Here is a 24,508-nt window from a genome sequence, read left to right as displayed (position 1 = left end):
CCAGGCATGAGCCACCACACCCGGCCGACCATTAGCTCTGGAGCTTAGAGGAGATCCACGCTAGCCCTCTGATTTACAAATGCGGGAACAAGCCCAGGAAGGGCAGAGGATTTTCCCAAGGTCTCCGAGCACCCGTTGGTCTCCTGGCATGTCCCAGCTGAATCAGAGAACCACCTTGGGTCCAAGGGTCTTGAATGAGAAGGAAAAAAGACAAACGGGGCCGCGTAGCCCAAAGGAACAAGCAGAAGGCCCGCAGCAGCACACACAAGCCCAGAGGGGAGGGTGGCAGCAGTGGGAGGGGCTGGAGCAGGAGGCAGGCTCAGAAGGCCAGGGCAGGCCTTCAGGCCGGCCCACAACCTAGTGGCCAACCTGCATCCTCCCTCAGTTTCCCCAGCTATAAGCCCAGACAGTGGGGTGCAGAAAAACTCATCCTGGCAAATGAGGTGTTCCACACTGATTTTTCATAAGCACATGGAGTAGGCAGGTAGGCCAAGAGATTTCAGGTTTATTGGACTGACTGTGTGGCAGATACCCCGCGAATCATGCTACATTATTTCAGTAAATTCTCCCAACCATCCTAGGAGATGGGCATTCATTTTCCCACATCAAGGTCAAAGGAACTGAGTTTCAGGGAAGTAAAGGAGCTTGCAAAGTTTGTGAGGGCATCAGGATTTACATTCTGCCTAACATCAAATTTAACCCCCTTGCCCCGGGCTCCCCTGACACACACACTGGGCCACCAGGCACCCTCCTCATGTCCCCTCCTCCAGCCACCAGACTCTAATCCTCAGGGCACCCAGCGCTGCCCCAGCCAGGAACCACTCTGCACTCCCCCATCACAGTGCCACACGGCCTCCTTCCTGCCAGCCAAGCCTGAACTCGCCTCTAAGTTCATGAGACCCTAGTTCATGAGATGGGTCATCAGGAGGTCCATCCACAGCAGCCCTGCAGAGAGCCTTGTCCTGTGTCCTCCCTGACCCCCAGCCCTTTGCTGCTGCCACTGGGGGAAGGGGACACAATTTACAAGCTGCCACACTGAGGTCCCCATGCTGGGTGTCTGTTCCCAGCCGCCCTGTTCCCAGCACCTAGGTTTTGTGTGTGTGTGTGTGTGTGTGTGTGTTGAGACAGAGTTTCGTTCTTGTTGCCAGGCTGGAGTACAACGTCGTGATCTCAGCTCACTGCAACCTCCGCCTCCCAGGTTCAAACGATTCTCCTGCCTCAGCCTCCCAAGTAGCTGGGATTACAGGCGCCCGCCACCACGCCTGGCTAATTTTTTGTTTTTTTAGTAGAGACGGGGTTTCACCATGTTGGCCAGGCTGGTCTCGAACTCCTGATCTCAGGTGATCCACCCACCTCTGCCTCCCAAAGTGCTGGGATTACAGGCATGAGCCACTGCACCTGGCCCCAGCACCTAGTTTCTGATTCTGCCTCGTCCCAGGGAAAACCCCTTGCCATTCTGTCAACCAGGGGGTGCTACCTTCCCCGCACCTTTGCCCCCAGGAACGGATGCCTGGGTCTCCCCGGAAGTGGCTCTGGGGCAGCAATCTTTTGATAGTTCCCTCCATTCCCTCAGACTTAGAGAGACCACCCACTTGGAAGCAGAGTCCCTGTGCTCCCAACAGGAAAGTTAGTCAAGGTCTTGGGTGGAGGCGGGCAGCACTGCCACGGTAAACCTGCGGGCTCACTCTCAGCAGTAATAGGTTAAAGATCATGCCAAAAAGTGCCAACAGGGACCCTGTGGAGTCGTGGAGGCTGAGGCAAGGCGGGGTTCTGCTCTGAGGTAGGGAGCCTCTGCCTGGGTGACCAACCCACATGCAGGCACATACTGCCACACGTGCCCAGCAGTCCTGGCACTCACCACCTGAGGTTGGACCTCCAACAAGAACTGCCCTGGTGCTCTGGCCCTTCCCTGTCTCCCGACAGACAAAAACTCAGAGATTAGTGCAGGCAGAGGACAGGTGCTGGAGATACCAGGCTGGGAAAGGGTAGGGACAGCCTCCCTCCCCTCTATGAGCCTCTCCTCACCAACAGAATGGCAACACTGGCCACCTGTTGCAGGGAGTTGTGAGATGTAAAACAAAATGAGTGTAGACAGCCAATTGTAGACGTTAAGTAAAATGGGTGTAGATAGCCAATTGTAGACGTAAAGCAAAATAGGTGTAGACAGTCAATTGTAGACGTAAAACCAAATGGGTGTAGACAGCTAATTGATTCAACCCTACTCTGGGCATGTATTTACTCAATGCTACAATGGGTGAGTCATGCTCCAGGTGCTGGAGAGAGATCAACCAAGAAAAGGGAGAAAAATCCCTGTCCTCCCACATCTGACACTTTCTTGGGGTAAGAAGAAGAATAATTAAAATAAATAGGTAAAATACCAAAGACATTAGTGTTGCCGAGAAAAATAGCCAGGTGGGAGGTGGGGAGGGTGTGGAGGGCGTGGTTTTAGATGTGGTGGACAGAGAGGGCTCCACCACAAAGGAAAGGGGAGAAGCAGCCGCAGGAGTGTAGGGGGAAGAGTGTTTTGATGCGGGTTGAATTGTGTCCTCGCGGAAAGACATGAGTCCTAACCCCGGACCTATGAATGTGACCTTATTTGGAAATAGAGTCTTTGTAGATGTAATTAGTTAGGTTTAGATGAGGTCACACTGGATTAGGGAGGACCCTAAATCCAATGACTGCACCCTTATGAGAAGAAGACAACACAGAGACACACAGACACACACAAGGAAGAAGGCCATGTGATGACTGAGGCGGGGTCAAGGTCATGCAGCTACAAGCCAAGGAAGGCCAAGGATTGCACCAGATATGCTAGCAGAGAGGCATAGAACCTTCTCCCTCAGAGTCTCAGAGGGAACCAATCCTGCCACCTTGATTTTTGGATTTCCAGCTCCTGAGCTGTAAGAGCATAAATTTCTGCTGTTTTAAACCACTCAGTTTGTTATGGAAGCCTTAGAAAACTAACACAGGGGCCAGGTGCAGTGGCTCATGCCTGTAATCCCAGCACTTAGGCCAAGCCAGGAGGATCGCTTGAACCCAGGAGTTAGAGACCAGCCTGGGCAACATGGTGAAACCACATCTATAAAAAAATATAAAAATTAGCCGGGTGTGGCGGTGCACACCTGTAGCCTCAGCTATTTGGGAGGCTGAGATGGGAGGATCGCTTGAGCCCAGGAGGTCGAGGTTGCAGTAAGCTGTGACATTACACTCCAGCCTGGGTGACAGCATGATACCCTGTCTCAAAAAAAAAAAAAAAAAAAAAAAAAATTCCAGGGCTCCAGGGAGGGGGATAGCAAGCGCCAAGGCCCTGAGGTGGGAGCATCTCCAGCATGTTTGAGGAAGATACAGTCAGCTGGCAGAGCAGAAGCAGGATGAACACGGGCTGTGAGTGGTGAGTGTCAGAAAGACCGTGGGGCCAGATCATGTAGGGCCACCCTTGTGGCAAGCCCTTGATAAGAGGGAGCTTTTCCACTTTGGACAAGGGTCCCAGCTGGAATGTGCTGTAGTGAGTGGGTGTGGTTGGCCCCCATGATCTCCGTCCCTGGGGTTATACCTTTGAATATGTTATGTTAAATGGCAAAAGGAAATTAGGGTTTCCGATGGAATTAAGGTTGCCAATCAGTTGATCTTAAAATAGAGAGATGGTACTGGATTACCTGGTGGGCCCAGGGTCATGACATGGGCCCCTAAAAGTAGAGGGAGGCAAGGGAGTGAATCATGGAGAGAGACAGCCAAAGAGGCAGGCAGAGGGGAGACCCAAACACAGAGTCCACCTGCTGCTGCTGGCTTTGAAGATGGAGGAAGGTGGCCTCAAGCCAAGGAATGAGGGCAGCTCCTGATATGGCCCTCGAGTGACAGCCAGCAAGGAAATGGGGCCTCAGTCCTACAACTGCAAGGGACTGAATTCTGCAGATAACCTGAATGAGCAAGAAAACTGAGCCCCCTTAGAGCCCCAGGAGCCTGTTGACACCTCGATTTCAGCCTGGTGAGACCCGTTTCAGATGTGTGACCTCTACAGCTGTAGAGAAATAAATGTGTGTCGTTTGAACCTGCTAATTTTGTGATTGTGTGTCACGGCAGCCATAGAAAATGAACACAGTGGATAAAGAGGTGGGGTGTGCAGAGAGAAGGCGATCCAGAGGAGAGGGAGCGACCAGGCAGGAGCAGCCTGCTGGGAGCCACCATCACGGGGTCACAGCTCCCCAGACACACCCCAGCCACCCTACTCAGGGCTCAGCACTGCCCTTCAGGCCCCTTGTTGCCCATATTGTGACCAAGCCTGCTTAGGCTTTCTTTTTTTTTTTGAGACAGAGTTTCACTCTTGTCACCCTGGCTGGAGTGCAATGGTGCGATCTCAGCTCACTGCAACCTCCATCTCCGAGGTTCAAGTGATTCTCCTCGAGCCTGTGTAGGATGTCTCCAGGGCTCAGCCTCTAGGTACTCAGGTCTGCACAAGGAGCAAACCCAGCGGAGGTCCTTCCCATTCTTGACACCTCCCCTTAACCTCCTCTCCCCTAGGGCTGGTGACAATGGTCCTGGTGGAATGACTGTATCCCAAGCCAGCCAAAGCCATTACTGGACCTGCTGACCCCTGAGGCTGAGTCTGAACTCTGATTTCTTCCCATAACAGGTCTACACTTGTTCTGTGTACATTGCATACACACACACACACGCACACACACACACACACACACACACTCCAGTTTCCTCTGCTCTTTGCCATCTCCTCCCATCCAACCAAGTCCTCACAGCAAAGAGATCCTGCCCACTGACAGGAATCATGTATTGAACACTAACTCATATCAGGTACCACGCTAAGTGTTCTACTCACATGGTCTCATTTAATCTTTCCTGTCATCCTATCAGGTGGACACTATTGGCTCAGAGAGGTTAGGGTGAGTGCCTATTGACACACAGCTGGTGAGTGGTAAATCCAGAATTAGAACACACCAAAGTCTGGGCTCTAACCCTCATTACTCAAAATATGGTCCAGTAGCATCAGCATCCCGTGGGACCACATTAGAGTTGCTTATCCCAGACCTGCCGAATCAGAACCTGCATGTTGACAAGTTCCCAGGTGACTCACCTACTGGTTTCATTTTGAGAAGCGCTGGTCTAAACCACTGCTTTCCAAAGCCTGCTGGTTGTAGATTCTGGTAACCAGCCCTCTCCCCATCTCTCAAGGCCCTTCCCAGCGCCTGGCTTTTGCTCTCCAGGTAAGGCAGGCACTCTGCCCAGCCTTGGGAAAGAAGCCAGGACATGAGGCTCAAGGGAGTCTCCAGACCCCTCCAGCCAGCCCAGACAACAGCTGGACAGCATCAGTCCACGTCTGGCCCTCTGTAGGGCACCCTGCCTGCTGCCTGAGACACTCCTGGCTTCTCCCTCTGGTCTTCCTCCGGGACACAAGTCGCTCGGTCTCTGCCTGCCTCCTAAAGGGGGCCTCTGGCCATCACCAATTCCTGCAGTGTTCTCCTGCCCAGACATTTGCCTCCCCAACTCCTAGAATGCCCCCTGCATCATGTCACCACCTCTATCTGGACACACAGGGCCTGTCCAAGTTGCTATCAGGAGAGAGGCCAGCGACTGCTTGGGAAACCTGGCCAAGGTCACAGGAAATGTCTGACACCACCAGGCAAGCAGGATTTGGCCTCCTAAAGCAAAACACAGCTGGGCCAGCAGCTGGGCCAATAGCAGGGCGCTCCCAGATTTCATGGCATTGAGGCCCCAGGGCACAGAGAGACTAGGCTGGCTTGGAGGCTGCAGCTCATTAAGAACATCACGGTAGCCCCTGGCCAGGGAGCCTGTGAAAATCAAAGAGGACAGCCCTGCTGTGGGCCAGAGACGTCACCCAGGACCTCTGCCCTCCACTGCCTGTCACACACAGGAAACCTTCACTGGGGGATGGAAGGCTCACATTGCCCATCCTCCTGGCCTCGCAGCCTCCCCTCTCCCCATCACCTAGCCTCATTCATTTATCCATTTAACTTACACTGATTGAGCACAGAAGTGTACCAGGCATGGTGTTAGGTACCAGGGACACATTGGTGAATGAGCAGGACACAGTCCCTGTGAGTTCCCAGGCAGCTCCCGGTCCAGTGAGCAAATGGACAGACCATCTAAAGGCAGGGTGAAAAGTGCTGCGCTAGGGAAAGATGGAGCACCCACCGTGGGAACTGGCAGGGGCCTCACCTCCTCCTGCCCTCTGAGCAACACATGGGGTGGTGCCCTTGGCTGCAGGTACGGGCTGAGGGTCCAGTGCCAAGTGGGCCCTTTTGTTAGGCTAACTCTGTAGTTTGGACCCAGTGTCAGAGCAAATATGGACTGAGCAGTTTTGATGGGCCAGGCACTGTTGGGGGAGCTGTAGAGAAATCCAAAGCACAGGCCACTGGGTCGACAAGCGGCTGCAGGTGCAGGGCACAGATGCACAGGATGTGTGCCAGAGAGTAAGTGCTGCGGGGGCCAGAGAGCCTAGTGAATGTGATTCACCTTGAAGAATGGGGAGGAGTCAGACGGGCAGCAAGATGTGACGGGGGACTTCAAATGACTCCGACTCAAGAGTGTGAGAGACAGAGTGACGTGCCCAGCAACCCCTGCTCCCAGCACACACCCTGCCCAGCAATCCCCGCTCCCAGGACACACCCTGCCCAGCAACCCCCGCTCCCAGCACACACCCTCATGGGATCAGTGCATCGTAAATAAATGAATCCCACAAGCCAACAGAGATGGGCGAAGCTCCGCTGGAAGGACTTCGTGCCCACCCTGGCCCTGGCTGGCCCTTGAGTTGGCACCTCTAGTATTCCTCCAGGTGCCTTACACCAGGCTTACCACCTGGGACCCTCAGCCGGGACCGATCAGAACAAGGTACCCGCACTGCCCACCTGCTCACTGCCAATCCCAGGCCCTCATTGTTATCCACCTGGGGCCCCTTAGCTCTGCTCCTTGTTTCTGCCACAGGACCTTTGGGCCTTGGCTGCAGGGTTTGGCTCTTTTGCTCTTGACCTTGGAGTTCCCTAGGCCCTTGACCTGAGTCCATCCTTTCTTTCTTCCTCCTCCTAGCTGCCCTTGGAAAACATCTACTTGGGTGCCCAGGGCCCCGGAACCCAGCTCACCAAGAGACTGGTCTGCCTGACCTCACCTGCTCTCAGAGTCCCTGGACACCTTTAACCTCCTTTCTTTGCTCCTCCTGCAACTCAGCCACTCTCTCCAGACCTTTCCTGCTGGAACCTAACCTCAAGGTCAGCCTCCTCTGCCTGGTTCTCCTGGGCTCTGAAAGGGCAAATCCTCTTTCCCTTTAGTTCAGCAAGGCAGGGTTGCAACATTTCAGAAAGAACTTCTTAAGTAGGAAGCGAATGGAAAAACTAACCTGAAAAACTAAAAGGAAAACACAGTCCCCTAGAAATGGACTCGTTTATAAAGTTCAGATTTCCTGTCCTGAGCTAGAAAAAGTCTAGCCAGATTGGCTGGCAAGCAGGCCAGGGAATCCTGCCCATGAACACTCTCCTTGTTCACTTTCCTTTCTACTCCCTTCTCCCACATGCTGCTTCTTCTCCCCTCTAAGGAGAGAGGCTGAAGCTGGGTGCTGAGGAAACTGAAGGGACACAGGGACCACAGGCAGAGGAGGAGGAGGTCGGGATGGGGTGTGGGAGAACGTGTATAAAGAACTTCCATGTGTGCCAGTCACTGTTCTAAGCACTTCCCTCATGTTGACTAATTTAATCTTTATGACAATTCATAACACAGGTATTATCATTGTCCCACCTTACTGATACAGAATCTGAGGCACAGAGAGGTAAGTGACTTACCTGGGGTTGCCCACCTGGGAAATGGCAAAGCCAGACTGTGAACCAGGAGGCCGTGGTCCCAGGTACATGCCCTCCTCAGCTTTATTTCAGGCACCCGAGGGCAAAGACTTCACTTCCCTCCTCTTTCCACCCCAGTCTGGCAAAGCCCAAGTCAGCCCCAACACCTACTCTCCTGCTCATATCTCTGGCCATGCCAGGGAAAGCCAAGGAGGGTGGGGAGGAGGGAAGGGAAGACTGTGGTCTTCTCCACCAGCCTTCACCAAATGGTCCGAAGGAAGAAGCCCCTCCAGAAAGAGACTGAGCCCCAGATCCCGAGCCCCATGGAGAAGGGGACTTACCCAGCTGGCGGCGACTGTGGTACGGGCGGCGATTGTGGGGCGGACGGCAACTGTGGTGCTGGCGGTTGTGCTCTGGCCAAGGTGCCGTCTCCGGCCGCACTGCTCCTGCGCAGGTTGGGTGAACGCTCGGCCCAGCGTCGAGGTGCCACCCGGGAGTTCTGGGGGTCAAACTCCTCATCGGGAATGACCTCCTCGCAGCGGGCTCCACGGAAACCGGAGCGGCAGACGCAGAGCTGAGGGCGGCTGCAGGAGCCCCGGTTCTGGCACGGCGGCTGGCACACGGCTGAGGACACAGGGAGAGAGGTGACAGCAGTGGCCATGGGGCGCTGAGACCACAGCTGCCCACTCCCTCCTGTCAGAAGTACCCTCCTGAGTGCTGCCAACCCCATCGCTCAAGCAGGAAGCCACCCTCCTGGCCTCAGAGGGCTCCCTGACCCATGCTTCTCCCACCTCTATCCACAGACCCCCAGGACGCGTTCACCTCTGATCTTTGGACAACCAAAGACTGTGTGGCCAGCTGCAGAGTGGCTCACACCACCACGTCCCACAGAGCACCCTGAAGAGGAAGTGCACTGCCTGACACTGTGTCTATACTGAAATGTTCACTCCCACCAGACTGGAAGTCCCCTGAGGACAGACAGTGGCCCTGGAACTTAGAATAGGGACTGCCACAGAGTAGATTCTCAGTAAATATGGAGCAAATGAATGAATGAATGAGTCTCTTTGGTGGGAAAGGGCCCAACACTGGCCTGAAATTCAAGCGGTTTGAGTTGCTGGGATTTTCCTGTCACTCATGAGCTGTGTGGTCTTGAATTCACTGAGCCTCTGTTTGCTCCTAAATCACGGGAGGGGTGAACTAAGGAGGTTAGAGGACCCTATGCGTCCTTCAAAGGCATATTCAGCTTGACAGTCTCTCCTCTCCTTCCCGTTGTTCTCCATCTCCTTAGCAAGGCAGAACTCCCGACTGCACCAGAGAAAGCACGGTGGCCAGAACACAGCTGCCGGCATCACAGCCACTGCCGTCCAGGTAAGTCCCCTCCTCTGTGGGGCCTCCGTTCAGGGCTCAGGCTGTCTCTGGATTCTGCCTCCTGGGCTGTGGGTCCAGCCAGGGGCAAGGTGGAGCTGAAACCAGGCCTTTCTCCCGGTTAGCCCTGTGCAGCATTAGCCACCAGCTCCCCAGGCTGACTCCTCTCTTCACTATCCTTCATCCCCTTGCAAATTCCAGAGTCACATCCAGTGATTACTGGCCAAGGGAACATCCCATGCAGAGGCACACACTGGGATACGGAGTCCTGCCCCTCCCCCACCAGGACTTCCACTGGGGAACATGTGTGAGCCCGGGAAGCATGGTCTGGCTCACACTGCACCCTCGAAACCCAACGCCTCATTCATTCATTCATTCATTCATTCATTCATTCATTCATTCAACAAATAGCTGCTGAGCCCTAGTGAGTGCCAGGCACTGGGACAAAGTTCTTGTCTGCCTGGGGCTTGTGGTAAAGGACACTAACAGGAAGCAAGAAAACAATAGCATGATGTGGCCTCAGGCAGTTTCAAGGGCTGTGAAGACAATTAACCCAGGTGATGCAGGGGTTCAGGCCCAACTAGGAGACTCAGATGTGGCGGCCAGGGCACCTCTCTGAAGAGAGAGATGGGAGCGTGCAAAGGAAGTGAACCCCCAAAGACCCGGGCAGTCTCCCAGGCAGAGGGCGAGGCAAAGACCGGGCTCTGGAGGCTGGAAGGAACGTGGCGTACTCGAGGAGTCGCCAGAGACCCAGGGAGACCAGGGTCTGCTGGCGGAAGGGGCGTAGGCAAGATCAGTGAGGAAGAGGAGGCAGATACACAGACCTTGTCATCTCAGGAATCCTAAGTGCAACTGTGAAACTAGCAGGCATGGCTACCCAGACCAGATGCCTGGGTTTTGTGAGCTGAACTCTCCTTTCTGAGAAGAGCACCAGAATCCAAACCGAGGGCTGGCCAGGATAAACATCTCCAAACTTCCACCTGGCCCATGTCACAGAGACCTTCAATGGTTCCCTGGTGTCTTCAGGATTCAAGTCCATAGACGAGCACTGAAGACCGTCCTGGTCTCATCCACTCTAACATTCCTCTAAGCCAACCTGCTGCAGTCGAGCTGGCCTGCTGGCTGTGGCCCCAGGTAGCCTCTGCTCTGTCTTCTCTCTGTCTTTGCATGTGCTATGTCCTCTCTTGTTTCCCACTTGCTCTCCATTTACCTGGCTCCTACTGTTCCCCCAAGACCGACTTCCCCATGCTGGACACCCACCTCTCAGCAGCTGCTGCCTCCTTTGATTAACAGGAAAAATACTTGTGTTCGCCATTCACTGGGCATGTCCCGCATAGTGCCATTAGTTTTTGTTGTTGTTACTGTTTTTGTTGTTTGGTTTTTGTTTTTTGGTTTTTGTTTTTGAGACGGAGTTTCACTCTTGTTGCCCACGCTGGCGTGCAATGGCGCCATCTCAGCTCACTGCAACCTCCGCCTCCCGGGTTCAGGATGATTCTCCTGCCTCAGTCTCCCGAGTAGCTGGGATTACAGGCATGTGCCACCACACCCCGCTAATTTTGTATTTTTAGTAGAGACGGGGTTTCTCCATGTTGGTCAGGCTGGTCTCAAACTCTCAACCTCAGGTGATCTGCCTGCCTTGGCCTCCCAAAGTGCTGGGATTACAGGCATGAGCCACTGCGCGAGGCCACTGCCATTAGCTTTTTTTATGCACATGTCTCAATTTCCTGACTCATACAGTCAGCTCCTTGAAGTGTAGTGACTATCTCTTACACCTCGTTGTATCTTTAGCTCCTAACATATGCCTAACAATAACACCATTATTATTATTTTTATTATGGTGGCTACTCTCTGATGAGTGCTGACAATAGCCTTGGCACCGTGCTCTGCATACACGCTCTCACTGAAGCTTCTCAACAATCCTATGCAGCAGGTGTGACTATGATTCCTATTTTACAGATAATGCTGCTGAAGCTCAGAGAGGTTAAGAGACTTGCCTGAGGTCACCCAGCTAGTTAATAGTGGAGCCAGGATTCAAATCCAGTTCTGTGTGACTGAGAAGCCCAGGCTCTTTCCACCCCACTGACTCCCTGAAGGGTGGGCATGGTTCTTCCTCTTCCTCTCTACTATCTCTGAGCCTTGGCCCAGAGCTGATAAGGAAACAAAGGGGATCTGTTGGCTTCAAGTCAGCCACCAAATGCACCCTTGGGAATTCTGCCCTGAGAAACTGCACATCCCAGTTGGCCCTGACAGTGGAGACCCCAGGACCCCACACCCTTCCAAAGCCCACACAGAATTTTTAAATAATGATGGAGGATGTATGTCAGCTCATGGGTTTATCCAGTGAGCATTCGTAGAGCACTCACTGGGTGTGAAGCTTGTGATACTGTCTCTAGTACACTGTCTGACATGGAAAGTAGAACACATAGGTTATAGGACAAGTGCTACGCCAGCTGGACCCTCTAACCCAGGCTGAGGCAGGCAGTAGGGAAAGTCAGGGAAGGCTTCTTGGAGGAGGTGATGCTGACCAGAGACACAAAGGATGAAAAATTGGACATTGTGCACCAAGGGCACTCAAGACCAGTCTATCAGCAGAGAGTGTGGGAAATACCAGGTTTTAATAGCATTCCAACCACAAGTTGGCCTGGGAGGCCAGAGCATTTTTCCTCGTGCCCAGGCATCTCTTCCTGGCAGGCTCCAGGCCTCTAGGTAGAACCATGTCAGAATTGCAACCCAGAGCACTTCCCCAAACACAAACTGCCACCATGGCAGGATTTTGGCCTGGCCACCCCTCTATCTGCCCAAGCACACTTTGTCCTCACCTGACCACCTGCCAGGCCCCTGTCACCACCACCACCACAGGAAACATGGTCAGCTGGGGCCAGCCCAGCAGCCACGTCAGTGCTAGTGAACGTGGAGGAAGCAGATGTGCCCAGGGCAGGTCTCGGCCTTGGGGATTTTTTAGGGAGGGAATAGAATGGGAAGGCCTGAGTGATTTCCCACATAGACCCACACCTCTCTGCCACAGAGACCCAAAGGCTGGCATGGGTGAGAGGAAGGTCATGCAGCTTCCACCTCTGAGTGTGTGGTCCTTGCCCGGAGGATGGCCTTTGGAAAACAGTCTAGCTTCCACCCTTCCCCTCCTGAGCCCTGAGAACAGCCCATCCTTCACATTAACAATAAGATCCTTCATACAAATGGCCAACAAATATACGAAAAAATGTTCAACATTACTCATCATCAGGGAAATGCAAATTAAAACCACAGTGAGATACCATCTTATCCCAGCCAGAATGCTCTTTACTAAAAAGTCACAAAACAATTGATGTTGGCACAGACATGGGGAAAAGGGAACACTTATACACTGCTGGTGGGAATGTAAATTAGTGCCACCCCTATGGAAAACAGTATGGAGATTTCTCAAAGAACCAAATAGGTCAACTATTCAATCCAGCAATCCCACTACTGAGTAAAGGTGAAGAAGTCATACTATCAAAAAGACACCTGCGGGTGTATGTTTATTGCAGCACAATTCACGATTGCAAAGATATGGTACCAACTAAAGTGCCCATCAACCAATGAGTGAATAAAGAAAATGTGGTGAAACCCTGTCTCTACTGAAAATGCAAAAAATTAACCAGGTGTGGTGGTGGGCACCTGTAATCCCAGCTACTCAGGAGACTGAGGCAGAGAATCACCCGAACCCAGGAGTGAGCCAAGATTGTGCTACTGCACTCCAGCCTGGGCGACAGAGTGAGACTCCACCTCAAAATAAATAAATAAATAAATAAATAAATAAATAAATAAATAAATAAAAGAAAATGTGATATATATTCACCATGGAATATTACTCAGCCATTGAAAAGAATGAAATAATGACTTTTTGCCGCAACTTGGATGGAGCTGGAGGCCATTATTCTAAGTGAAGTAGCTCAGGAATGGAAAACCAAATACATGTCATCATTTACAAGTGGGAGCTAAGCTATGGGTATGAAAAGGCATACAGAGTGATATAATGGACTTTGGAGACTCAGAAGGGAAAGAGTGGGAAGGGGTGTGGAATTAAAAACTACATATTGGGTAAAATGTACACTACTCAGGTGATGGGTGCACTAAAATCTTAGACTTCACCACTAAACAATTTATCCATGTAACCAAAAACCATTTGTTCTCCAAAAGCTATTGAAATATATATATATATATACACACACACACACACACATATATATATATAAAATACCTTTCACTGTCTAGAAATCCAAGACCCCAAACCCTGTGAGCCAAGCCCCTGTGGCTCGCCATGACTCACTTAGCTCTGGTTCTGCCTCACTTGCTAATAATGCATTCCGAAAACATTTAGTGAGCACCTGATTTTGATCAGACTGGGTGCCGAAGGCAGAAAGGTGAACAAGACTGAGCCCTGCATAGGGGGAAGCCCTGGCTAGTGGGGGTTCCCACACTCCTAGAATCCATTTTCCAAGCAGGGAATTAGGTCCTCAGTGAGGGTTAGGGCTGGCAAACTTTGGTTGGTACAATGAACAAACAACTCATGGGAAATGAGTGGTTAGGGGGGAACTGCGGAAATGGCATTTAATATACAATAGCCTAGTAAATCAAGTTCTAAAAGGCTTCCAAACCAGCCAGACGTGTTGGTGGGAAAAACCCCCTCAGGAAGGTAACCCTTTTGAATCAACCATGTAGGATGCTGTGCAGAGGCCCAATCTGCTGAGGCAGAGCCTCCAACAAGTTTCAGGTTTTTGGAGGTTTAGAACCAGCTCTCGCCGGCTTCACTCGCATCCCCTCTTGTTTTCACAAGTCTCAGCAAGATGCCGACCGGGCTTCCTCACGGAAATGTAAGCATTGTGTTTTGAGCTGAGTGTTTGCGTTACGGAACTGGAGTATGTAGACTCCTGTCCTCTCTCTCCACTCCCCCGAAAGTCACCCCTAAATGGTCCATGATGGTGGCTTCCAGTGCCTGTCTATGAATGGGACTGTTCTGACAGTTTTTACTGGTCTGCCATAAAGTCAGGAAAAGAAACCCTTTCCTGGGTTGTTTCTTTTTCATAGGCTGTATTTTTCCCATCTAAAGAGTGTCTTTTGCGATGATGTCTTTTCTATATTTTTGGAGTTAAAATGTTCTTTTTAATTAAAGGTGATGGCAAGTGGTAATTAGCTTTGTTTCTTGTTTTTTTCCTAATGGCTTCACTTGGAAAAATGAAAAGCTGGCCACTGTAGGTTGGTACTTAAGATATTTTTGGAAACATTACTGGTGCATGAAGTCCAGTGACCCTTTGGGAGGGAGGGGCAATCGTGGTCATGTGTCCTTTTGTTTAAAGGAGGCTGAAGTGAAACATTCCTATTCCAAATGAGCATGATTTCAAAACTTAAATATCCAAAAGGAAATCAGCCATCTCAGAACCTCCAGTGGCAGAGGCTATTGCTTAAAACAAAAAAAGGAAATGCTGAGGTCCCAGGAGAGGCAGTTCCATGCAGTGCTGTGGGAATTTTAAGAGAGAAAACCTCCATCCATGGTGGGCCAGCGAGTTTCATGCCTCCAATTTTTCCTCAACAGTAGAGATCCTAGAGGTGGGTGCAATGGCTCATGCCTGTAATCCCAGCACTTTAGGAGGCTGAGGCTGGAGGACTGCCTCAGTCCAAGAGTTGCCCAGCCTGGGCAACATAGTGGGATCCCAACTCTACAGAAAAAATCTTAAAACTTAGCTGGGTATGATGGTGCCCACCTCTAGTCTTAGCTACTTGTGAGGCTAAGGTGGGAGGAATCATTTGGGCTCAGGAGTTTGAGGCTGCAGTGAGCCATGATGGCACCAGTGCACTCCAGCCTGGGCAACAGAGCAAGACCCTGTCTCTAAAAATATATATAAATAAGTGAAAATTTAAATGAGTAAAGATCATGCCTTATACTTGAGAAATCAACCCAGTATGGGTTATGTGGCTCTAATGAATCTCCACTTGATTATTGGTCTGTTTATCGAGCATGATACCGTGATGTCCACATTTAGCCTCCGGGAGTTGATCTGCAGAAGACGGAATACCCCCCAGCCCCTGGGACAGTACCCTCGGACAACCGGAAGACTACACTGTCACGTAGCCTCCTCACGCTCGCTTGCCAATGTCGGTCTTTAGCCATTCATAATTTGGGTTCCTCCGGGATCCTTTCTTTTCTGTACCCCCTCACCCGCTCTTCACTGAGCATTAGAGGGGTGGAAAGTCCCAGCTTTGGGTGTTCGGCTCTGTGGAGGCAGCAGGACGCCAAAAGGCGAGGGGAATAAAAGAAAACTCCTGAAATTGCTTTAAAAGCAAGAAATAAAAGGCATTGTTCCCCTAATCCCCCCATGTTCCTAGTTGAGCCCCTTCTCCCCTCACTCTACCCCAGAACAGTCAACAAAGGTTTGCTCAGATTTTCCACACAAAACCCCTACTTTTGGGAAGGGACCAAACTCAGAATGGGCAGGCCTGGGAGAGATTCTAGAAACAGCCCTCCCGACCACCCCATGCAGGCTGCTCCTACCATTTGCTCGGAGCCCCTGTTGATTAGCTACTGGGTAGTAGCAAGAACACGGGTTGGGGGGCAGGAGGATTGGTTTGGTTTGACCCCAGCTCTGCTACATCTCAGCTGCATGACCCTGGACACATGTCATCTCACTGAGATGTCTCCACCAGTGTGTCAGTGGCCTCGTCCACGATATGGGGCTGATAATTACTGCTTCAAAGAGCTGTTGTGAGTCTCAGCTGAGCACCTGGATGTGGGCGTACTTTGTTCTCTCTAAAGCTGTGCTGTTCAAGAGAGTCTCACACTGTAGCCAGGAACTGTATGTGGTTATTTAAATTTAAATGGATACAGATTAAATAAAATTTAAAATTCAGTTCTTTCAGTCTCACAAGCCATATTTCAAGTGCTTGACACCCACATGTGGCTCACGGCTACCACAATGGACAGCAAGATACAGAACATTTCCATCATCACAGGAAGTTCCACTGGCCAGCACAGCAAAGCTTAAAACAACAGCAAAACAAATCACTCCCCCAGAAGCAAGAGGGCCTCTGAGCTTCTCAGCTATGACCCTTTCCCCAGGAAAGGGCAATGTCAACTCAGGCCCTCAGGATAAAAATCTAATCTAGTTTATAGGGTTGTTGTGAGGATTAAAAATTAACAATATGAAGTGCTTAGAATCGTACCTGGCACACAGTAAGAGCTACCGAGTTCATATCATTCATCCCCAAAACCAACTCTATATAGATTGTTATACCCATTTTATGGATGAGGCCCTGTGGCTAGAAAAGGTCCAGTCACTTGCCCCAGGACACAGAGCTGGGACTCAAACATGTCTCCAGGGATCAGGCCCTGGTTACAGAGATGAACAACCAAGGGCTGTGGGGCTGGGTGGGGACTGCTTTCCAGGTGTCAAATATAGCCAGGCCCCTCCCCACCCCCACCCTACCCCCAGGCAAGGCGTTTGTCATCAGCTCTCTTTCCTGGGCCCCAGAGACACCTTCTCATCTATGACCGTTAGATAGAGGAGGCAGAGAATTCAGGGTGGGCCCCTCCAGCCTCTCCCTCTTCAGTGGCTTCCAGTGCCACCCACTCTGGTCTGGGGGAGGAACTTCAACTCCAGACTCTGGGCCCAGCTCTCCCACTCCTGAAGCTCAGCTGCTTCCCAGGTTAAACCTCCATTTTCCCTAAAATCTGTGCCAGTGGGATGCTAAGACCCTATCCGCTGAGCCACCCGATCCCCTCCTCAGGTCGGCGCCCTGCCCCCTTTCACAGCTAGAGGCCTTCGCAGACGGAACAGTTTGCACCTCATCCATAGGATTTACCTCAGACCTCCCTGGGCACCCGACTTGGACCCCCACCTGGAGACCTCAGTTTGCTCCTGGAATCTGCTTACTGGGGGGTCCACCTGTGGCCCTGAGCTGTTTCTCCACAACCTTGACTTTTGGTTTCCAGGGGAGGGACCCTGATGTCAGAGATCCCCTAGCCCAGGGAATCCCTGTCTGGCTCACACGCACCCTCGGAATCCACCCTCGGAATCCACCTCAGAATCGCTCTCTCCACTCTCAAGCTCTGCCCAGGGGCTGTGTCTCCCAGGCCCTGACTGAGGGCCCAAGCCCCCAGGCTGTGGGAGAAGTCAGGGCCTCAGGGGCTCCCCAGCTCCCATACAGCTGTGCCGGGGCCACGGCTCAGGACGGCTGGAAACCGCACTGGGGCTCCGGGGCCGGCCAAGTGCCCAGCTCCAAAATAGCAGTTGTGTTCACATAAAAGCTCCTAATGAGAGAAAGATGCCGTTCTTGGCCCCTCGCTTGCTCTCTGCAGACGCTGTCTGGCAGGCCAAGCGGGCCTCTACCGTTTGGCGGCTGGAGGGGAGGAAGGGGAGGTGTGAGTCAGACCTTGGCCCCCAGCCCTTCAGCATGGACCGCCCTGTTAATTGCATTAACAAATGCTGCAAGGCTGGGCCAGGTGGGGGCCGGGGCGCCGCGGGGCCAGGGGCTGGGGCAGAGAGCAGCCCCAATCCCACTGGCTCCAGCAGGCATGAGGAGGAAGACTCTGGGCCCAGTTCAGGGCTGAGAGGCCTAGGCTCCACTCCAGCTGCTGCCCCAAAGCAGAGAAGAGTTGCCTAACCATCCCCACAGTCCCAAGGCTTGTCTGGGAGGAAGCCTCAGTGCCAGAGGGGCCCCAGAGGTGAGACCGGCTGGGAGGGGTCCCTGGGGATGAGTCTTTTCTAGAGAAGCGGCTTCCAGGGGAGACAGTTCTAGGCTGGAGTGGATCCAGCCACCCTCCCACGGCAGCACCAGCCCCACACCCAGGCCCGGGATGGTCGGGAAGGATGAGCACACCACTCCAAATACTGACAACTCAGAGAGGCCAGGGCAGGGGCATGAAGGACAGTGTGGCCCTGCAGTCAGAGACCCGTGTTTGAGTTCTGACTGTGGGACCTCACCTGGGGCCAGTTTCCTCGCCTCTGTGGGCCTCAGTGTTGTTCTCTGGAAAATAGTAAGGCATTCAAATGCATGACTTGCCAGGATGGCAAACAAGAGAGACTGTCCTTTGGGGGCTTCCAATTTAGTCAGAGGGACTGTCACTCAATAGCTAAACAAAGAAGTGGAGCACGACGGACGTGATGGCTCATGCCTATAATCCCGGCACTTTGGGAGGCCGATGCGGGTGGATCACCTGAGGTCAGGAGTTCAAGACCAGTCTGGCCAACATGATGACACCTCTCTACAAAAATACAAACATTGGTCGAAACATCTCTACAAAAATAAAAAAATTAGTTAGGCATGATAGCCCACACCTGTAATCCCAGCTACTTGAGAGGCTGAGGGAGAACTGCTTGAAGCTGGGAGGCGGAGGTTACAGTGAGCCAAGATGGCGCCATTGCACTCCAGCCTGGGTAACAGAGCCGGACTCTGTTTCAAAAATAAATAAATAAATAAAAATAAAAACAAAGAAGTGGAGCAGAACTTGGTATGTGAGGGATGGAAGAGACAGTCGAGGGCCCAAGATCCAGAAGAACAAGGCCAGTGGGGGCCACTCAAGCCAGAGTGGCCAGGGCAGCCCTTCTGAGGAGGATACCTCAAAACAGAGACTGGGTAGATGACAAGGGCCAGCTGCACAGAGAGATGACGGGGAGCAGAAACAGAGGCAGCAGCGTGTCCACCGGCCTGGAGACCAGTGGCCCGGGCTGCACTCGGGGAGCTGGGTGAGTGCAGAGACACCGCGGCAGGAAGGTTCAGGTGGGATGTGCTGAGGACGGCAGGGAGAGCGGGCAGCAGGCTGCAGTGTCACCCAGGAGAGCTGTGACAGGGCCCTGGCCCAGAGAGGCAGCAGGGAAGCAGGCAGGTCCATGAGGGACTGAGGAAGTAAAACAAACAGGGCTTGATAATGGGTTGATGTCAAAGCCTGAGTGAGAGGAAGGTGTCCCAGTAGCCCCTGGGTGTCTCGCTCGAGCAGTCAGGTCAATGGCGGTGCCAGTTAACAGAGTGGGTAAGACCTGCACGGGGGAGTTAGCTCAGAGGAAGGGAAGTCACGAGTTCATTTTAGACAAGTTGGGATGAGGATGTCTGGGAGGCATCAAGCGCAGATGTTGAGCAGGCAGCAGACGCGGAAGACTGGTCAGACGAGAGGCCTGGCAGAGGATTCATGTGAATCTGGGCGTCATTGGCCCAGAGACGATGTTTACATCCCCGAGGAGGCAGCAGATCGTTCCGGGAGCGATGCAAAGACAAAGAAAAGAAGAAGACCCCAGACTAAGTCCTGGGAAACCCACAGTTTAGTAGTGAGCAGAGGAGAAGCAGCAGCCAGGGACACAGGAGGGGACCAGGACAGAGAACACCATGAGGGTTTGAAGGAAGATGACAGCGTTTGGCACATCCAGGCAGAGTGAGCCCCGGGCATTACTGTAAGTATTGCATGTCAATTGTCAGGCACAGTGCCTGCCAGCACTCAATACCCAGGGGCGGTTCATGCTCCGCTTGGCTCCTATGGCCCCCCTCTTTGGGGTGAGGGACTTGGAAGGTCTGGGGAAAGTCCTGGGTAAGCCCACCATTAAGACGTCAGGTAGAGAGGGAGAAGCTAGCAAAGGAGACTGAGAAGAGGCAGCTGGGGATGGAGGGAGGAAGCTCAGTCACCCATGCCATCATTTGCCCACTCGGCTCTTTGATCAACAGGCCCCAAGCACGTACAAAGGACACAGGTGTGGAGAGAGGGCCAGGCACTCCACTAGTGTCAGCAGGACACAGCACCTGGCTTCAGGAAGCTCCCAGTCAAGGACATCTCCTAATCACCTCGTTGGACAAAGAGCCTCAGGGTAACCTGCTCCCCAGGAAGATGTCCCCAAGAAGGGTACCCCATGCAGGCGTAAGAAATGCACAGGATCTCTTGATGAGACTGCACCCTACATATCAGCTGCGTTCCACTGAGGTCATATAATTATTCCCCTTCGCCATCTCCCACCTTCCTCTCCACCACTCCCTGCCAACTTCGGAGTCCCCACTGGATGGTTCATCTGGAGATGAGACTTTCCTGGCTTCTGGAAGGTGCTAACCAGTTAGTGAAGATGAAAATCCCTCCTTTGCCCTGACCCCTTTTCCTAAGGCTTGTTAAGCATTTCCCATAGCAAAGTGCTGGGCTCACCGCTTTACACGTATTATTACCTCACGTAAACATCTCATTCTTATAACTACACTAGGTACTACTCTTGTCCCCATCTGACATATGGGGAAACTGAGGCAGAACCATCAACAACTTGCCCAAGATCACCGTGCTAGTAAGTTATGGAGCAAGGGTTTGAACTCAGGGAGTCTGACTCTGAAGCTGGGGCTCTTAGCCACCTTGCCACAGTCTTCCACTTTGGGATGTGGTTGGCATGAACGGGGCAAACAGGCTCTCTCAGGGAAGCCAAGGAGGAGCTCAGATCAGGAGAGACAGGGTTCTTGTAGGACTGAGATGGGGACTTGGGGAAATGCCATTCCATTGCCCATGTGATACACGCAGAAAAATCCTCAGACCCACTCCAGCGTCCATCCCCAGGATCCCCTGAACACTGTGGGGAGTTTCTGGAAAGGTCGATAGAACTTGGGCAGCAGAAAGGGCTGTCTCAGCACAGGGCCGGGGGAGGCCATGTATTATTCAGTATACACTTATGGACCCTTCACCTTGTACCCAGCATGCTGCCTGCTGGGGGTGGTGAGACACAGTCCCTGCCTTCAAAATCAAGGCCAAACATGTATAGAGTGCATCACACATGCCGGGCCTTGAACTAAACATCTGACCTAAGTGACCTCATTTGTTCCTTACAACTCTGGCAGACAGGGCCCAGTGTTGATCTTGGTTTACGGAAGAGGAAACCAAGACACAAAGACTTTAAGCAGCCTGCCCATAGCCCCTCAGCCACGTGGTGGAGCCGAGAGCTGACATTTAAATCCAGGCAGTCCAGCATGGTCTCCTGATCTAGCATTAAAATACCAGCTAAACTTAGCTTGCGCCAGGCTGTCTACACACATTTACTCATTTATCAGAAAGCACAGAGCTAAGCCCTTGCGCTCTGGAGCCAGGCTACCTGGATTCATGTCTGGGCTCTGCTGAGTCTCAGTAGCATAACTCGGACAGAAAGCCAACCTCATTTGTAAATGGGGATAAAAATCCAATGTAGCTTATAGGGTTGTTGTGAGGATTAAAAATTAACAATATGAAGTGCTTAGAATCGTACCTGGCACACAGTAAGAGCTATCAAGTTCATATCATTCATCCCCAAAACCAATTCTATATAGATTGTTATACCCATTTTATGGATGAGGCCCTGTGGCTAGAAAAGGGCCAGTCACTTGCCCCAGGACACAGAGCTGGGACTCAAACATGTCTCCAGGGATCTGGTGCCAGAATCCAAAGTACATGCTCTTAATATCGAGCCTTGCTGCTGGGGGCAGGCGTGAGAGAGTAACTTGCCTGCCCCCTCCTCGACAGCTGCAGGGATTCTCTTCTGTCCTCCCCAAAGCAGCCCCAGCCCCTGTGCGTCCAGGCTGAGATAAAATGAGAAGTCTAGGGAGTATTCAAATCCCCTTCCCCAGTTGGGGTGGGGTTGGGCAGGAGCCAGTCTGGGAAGAACGGACAGTCTTCCAAAAGCTGCAACTATAAACAGGACACTGTCACTCCACACCCTCCAGTTCTTCCCCTCTGCTGGGCAGGGCCCGGCAGGCCGCAGTCAGCTGCCTCCACAAATACATAAACACATAAATCCCAAGAGAGAGAGCTGGCAAAGCCACAGAAGGAAAGGCAGATACCAAGACTGGAGGAGGATTCGGCAGCCCAGCTCTAGCCCCCGCCAAGGTGGAAGGATGGGCTGGGCTTCCAGCAATGGGCACCTGCAGAACAGGGCGGAAGGAGGGCAGGCCTGGGAGACGGACTGGTGTGTGACAGTGACCTGGGATGGATTCTGCTAGAGGGAAGAGAGGGCAACTGAGCAGGAGCCAGCACTCCCTGCACATGGGCAGTGGGTTGGGCCCGCAGATATCCGGGAGAGACTGAGTCTCCCCGTGGTTCTGGCACTAGACTTTACCCTTGGCAGTGGCGGATGTCGGCCCCCATCTCTCACCGGCCCAGGAAAGCATCCCTTCATGTGTGAAACTGCTAGGACAGAATCATGAACATTCCCCGACATTGGCAGTCTCTGCCCCAGCCAGGAGGGCAGCTGTTGGGAGAGGAGAGGGAGGTGCAGAGCCACAGGGGTGGGGGAGAGCCAGCTGACGGGGTGTGGAGCCAAGAGCCCCCCCTTCTGCGGAGCTCTGGACGAAGCCATCCAGTGCCAACATCCCACCGCCCGCCTGCGTGGTTCTCATTAGGCTTATTAGCAGCCAAATAGCAACAAGCAAACAGCACAGGGACCAGTTAATAAGCACACAGCCCTGCTGCGGGTGAGCCAACTTCAAGCAGGAGAAGCTGTTACCCACTGGCAACCCCCTCCAGGAGAGCTGCTGGCCTCTGTGCCTGGGTCAGGGTGGGTGACCAGGGGGCAGCAGGGTGAGAGGGACAGGGAGAGAAATACCATGGGAGAAGGTACTGGCAGCATCCTGCCTCAGCATCCTGGCGCAGCACCCGCTGGGGCACGAGGATACCCTCACACACATGCGCTGGTACTGTAACAGTATGCAAACTCACTCAACCTTGAGTTTCTAGGGTTGAAACTCCAGTTTGGCAGAGAATAACGCTGGAACATCACTAGCAAGTTAGGAAACCGAGAACTTCCAGGGTTGGAGGGCCCAAGTGAGACCTATGCCCAGACCCCTCAGGCAGCTGGGGAGAAGCCCACCCCCATGAAGCCACCCGCTGCAGCTTCAGCTCAAACCTCAGCAACACTCTCCATCAGCCAATGCTGCCTCCCAGCAAAGGCTACGCTCTCTGGAACATACCAACCCTCTTCCCCACCTCCAAGTCCCAATCTTTCCTGCCCAGGCCTCCTGAGTCCTGAAAGGCCCTGCTACTCAAAGTGTGGTCCCTGGGCCAGCAGCATCAGCGTTCCTGGGAGCTGATTAGAAACACAGAATGTCTGCCCCCCACCCAGATCTGCTGAACCAGAATCTTCTCTTCGATGTGATTCCCAGAGGACTGGGGGAACATTCAAGTTTGAGGAGCGCCCCCAAGGCAGATCTCCCTATGACTGACCCCCAACTCTCCTCAGTGATTTTTAGCCACACCTAGAATCACCTGGGATGCTGTTTAAAAAATAACAGTGCCAGACCCCAGCCCCAGCGCTTCTGCTTAGCATAAAGCCACCCGGCCACCCACATCCCTGGCTTCCCTACCCAGAGGAGTTGCTCAGAGCTGATTTTGAGTCTCAGGTTCTTTTCCAATGAGCTGTGTGGCCTTGAGCAAGTCACCACCTCTCTGAGGCTCACTTTCTTCTTCTTTAAAATTATGAGGGGCTGGGCGTGGTGGCTCACACCTGTAAGCCCAGCACTTTGGGAGGCTGAGGTGGGAGGATCACTTGAGGCCAGGAATCTGAGACCAGCAGAGCCAACGTGGTAAAACCTTGTCTTTACAAACAAAACAAAACAAAAAACAAAACCCACAAAAATTAGCCAGGCATGGTGGTAGGTGCCTGTAATACGAGCTACTTAGGAGGCTGAGGCAGGAGAATCACTTGAACCTGGGAGGCGGAGGTTGCAGTGAGCCGAGATTGTGCCACTCCACTCCAGCCTGGGCAACAGAGTGAGACTCTGTTTCAAAAAATAAATTTAAAAATTTAAAAGTAAAAATAAAATGGTGAGGGACAAGGGTTTCTCCCCCACCGGTGCCCCTGGCCACAGAGGGCCTGACCTCTGAGAGCCCCCACGCGTCCAGGTTCCTGGAAAAGGAAAGGGTGTTCAAGCAGATCTGCTTTGTTGTTCGTTTTTGAGTTTTTGGCTCTGGTTCTGTTATCTGGAGGTCCTAGAAGGGACCGAAGATTCTGCCTGAGCTGCATCTTCAGACAGGCAGAGAGGGTCAGGGCCATGAGGCCTGAGGCAGAAGCCAAGAGCTTGGTAAACCCGCATGTCCAGCCTCGTGGAAATGGGAGCAACCCCATTGCATCCTGCATCCTGTCAAGTAGGGTGTCAGGATAACCACGTTATCCTACGTCATAGAACCAAATATGATGTTCCCAGACGAGGGCATCCATCGTGCTGGGAACATCATATGTTTTGTCACACACCTGGACTATTAACTGTGAAGCCCTCCTACTGAGAAGGGCCTGGGGCTGGTCCTTGAAGGAAGGGAGCTGTTGAGACTGAGGCTTTGCAGCCAGGCTTGGGACCGGCAGAGGCAGGGGCAGCCACCTGAAGGATAGTCAGGCAGA

General features: G+C 52.6%; 1 protein-coding gene across 3 annotated transcripts in view; it reads right to left on the bottom strand.

Annotated features, from left to right (window-relative positions):
• LOC105495791 (latent transforming growth factor beta binding protein 2) overlaps positions 1–24,508 on the bottom strand; it is a 158,971-nt gene that overhangs the window by 78,841 nt on the left and 55,622 nt on the right. For all 3 annotated transcript variants that reach the window (XM_071099844.1, XM_011765571.2, XM_011765572.2), the window contains exon 3: positions 8,141–8,423. In XM_071099844.1, coding sequence (XP_070955945.1) covers positions 8,141–8,423 — 283 coding nt within the window. The remainder of the gene's footprint in view (positions 1–8,140; positions 8,424–24,508) is intronic.

This window comes from Macaca nemestrina, chromosome 7 (assembly GCF_043159975.1).
Source record: "Macaca nemestrina isolate mMacNem1 chromosome 7, mMacNem.hap1, whole genome shotgun sequence".
Taxonomy (NCBI): Eukaryota; Metazoa; Chordata; class Mammalia; order Primates; family Cercopithecidae; genus Macaca; species Macaca nemestrina.
The sequence above is the reverse complement of the archived record's forward strand: the minus strand, read 5'-3'. Positions and strand labels throughout refer to the sequence as shown.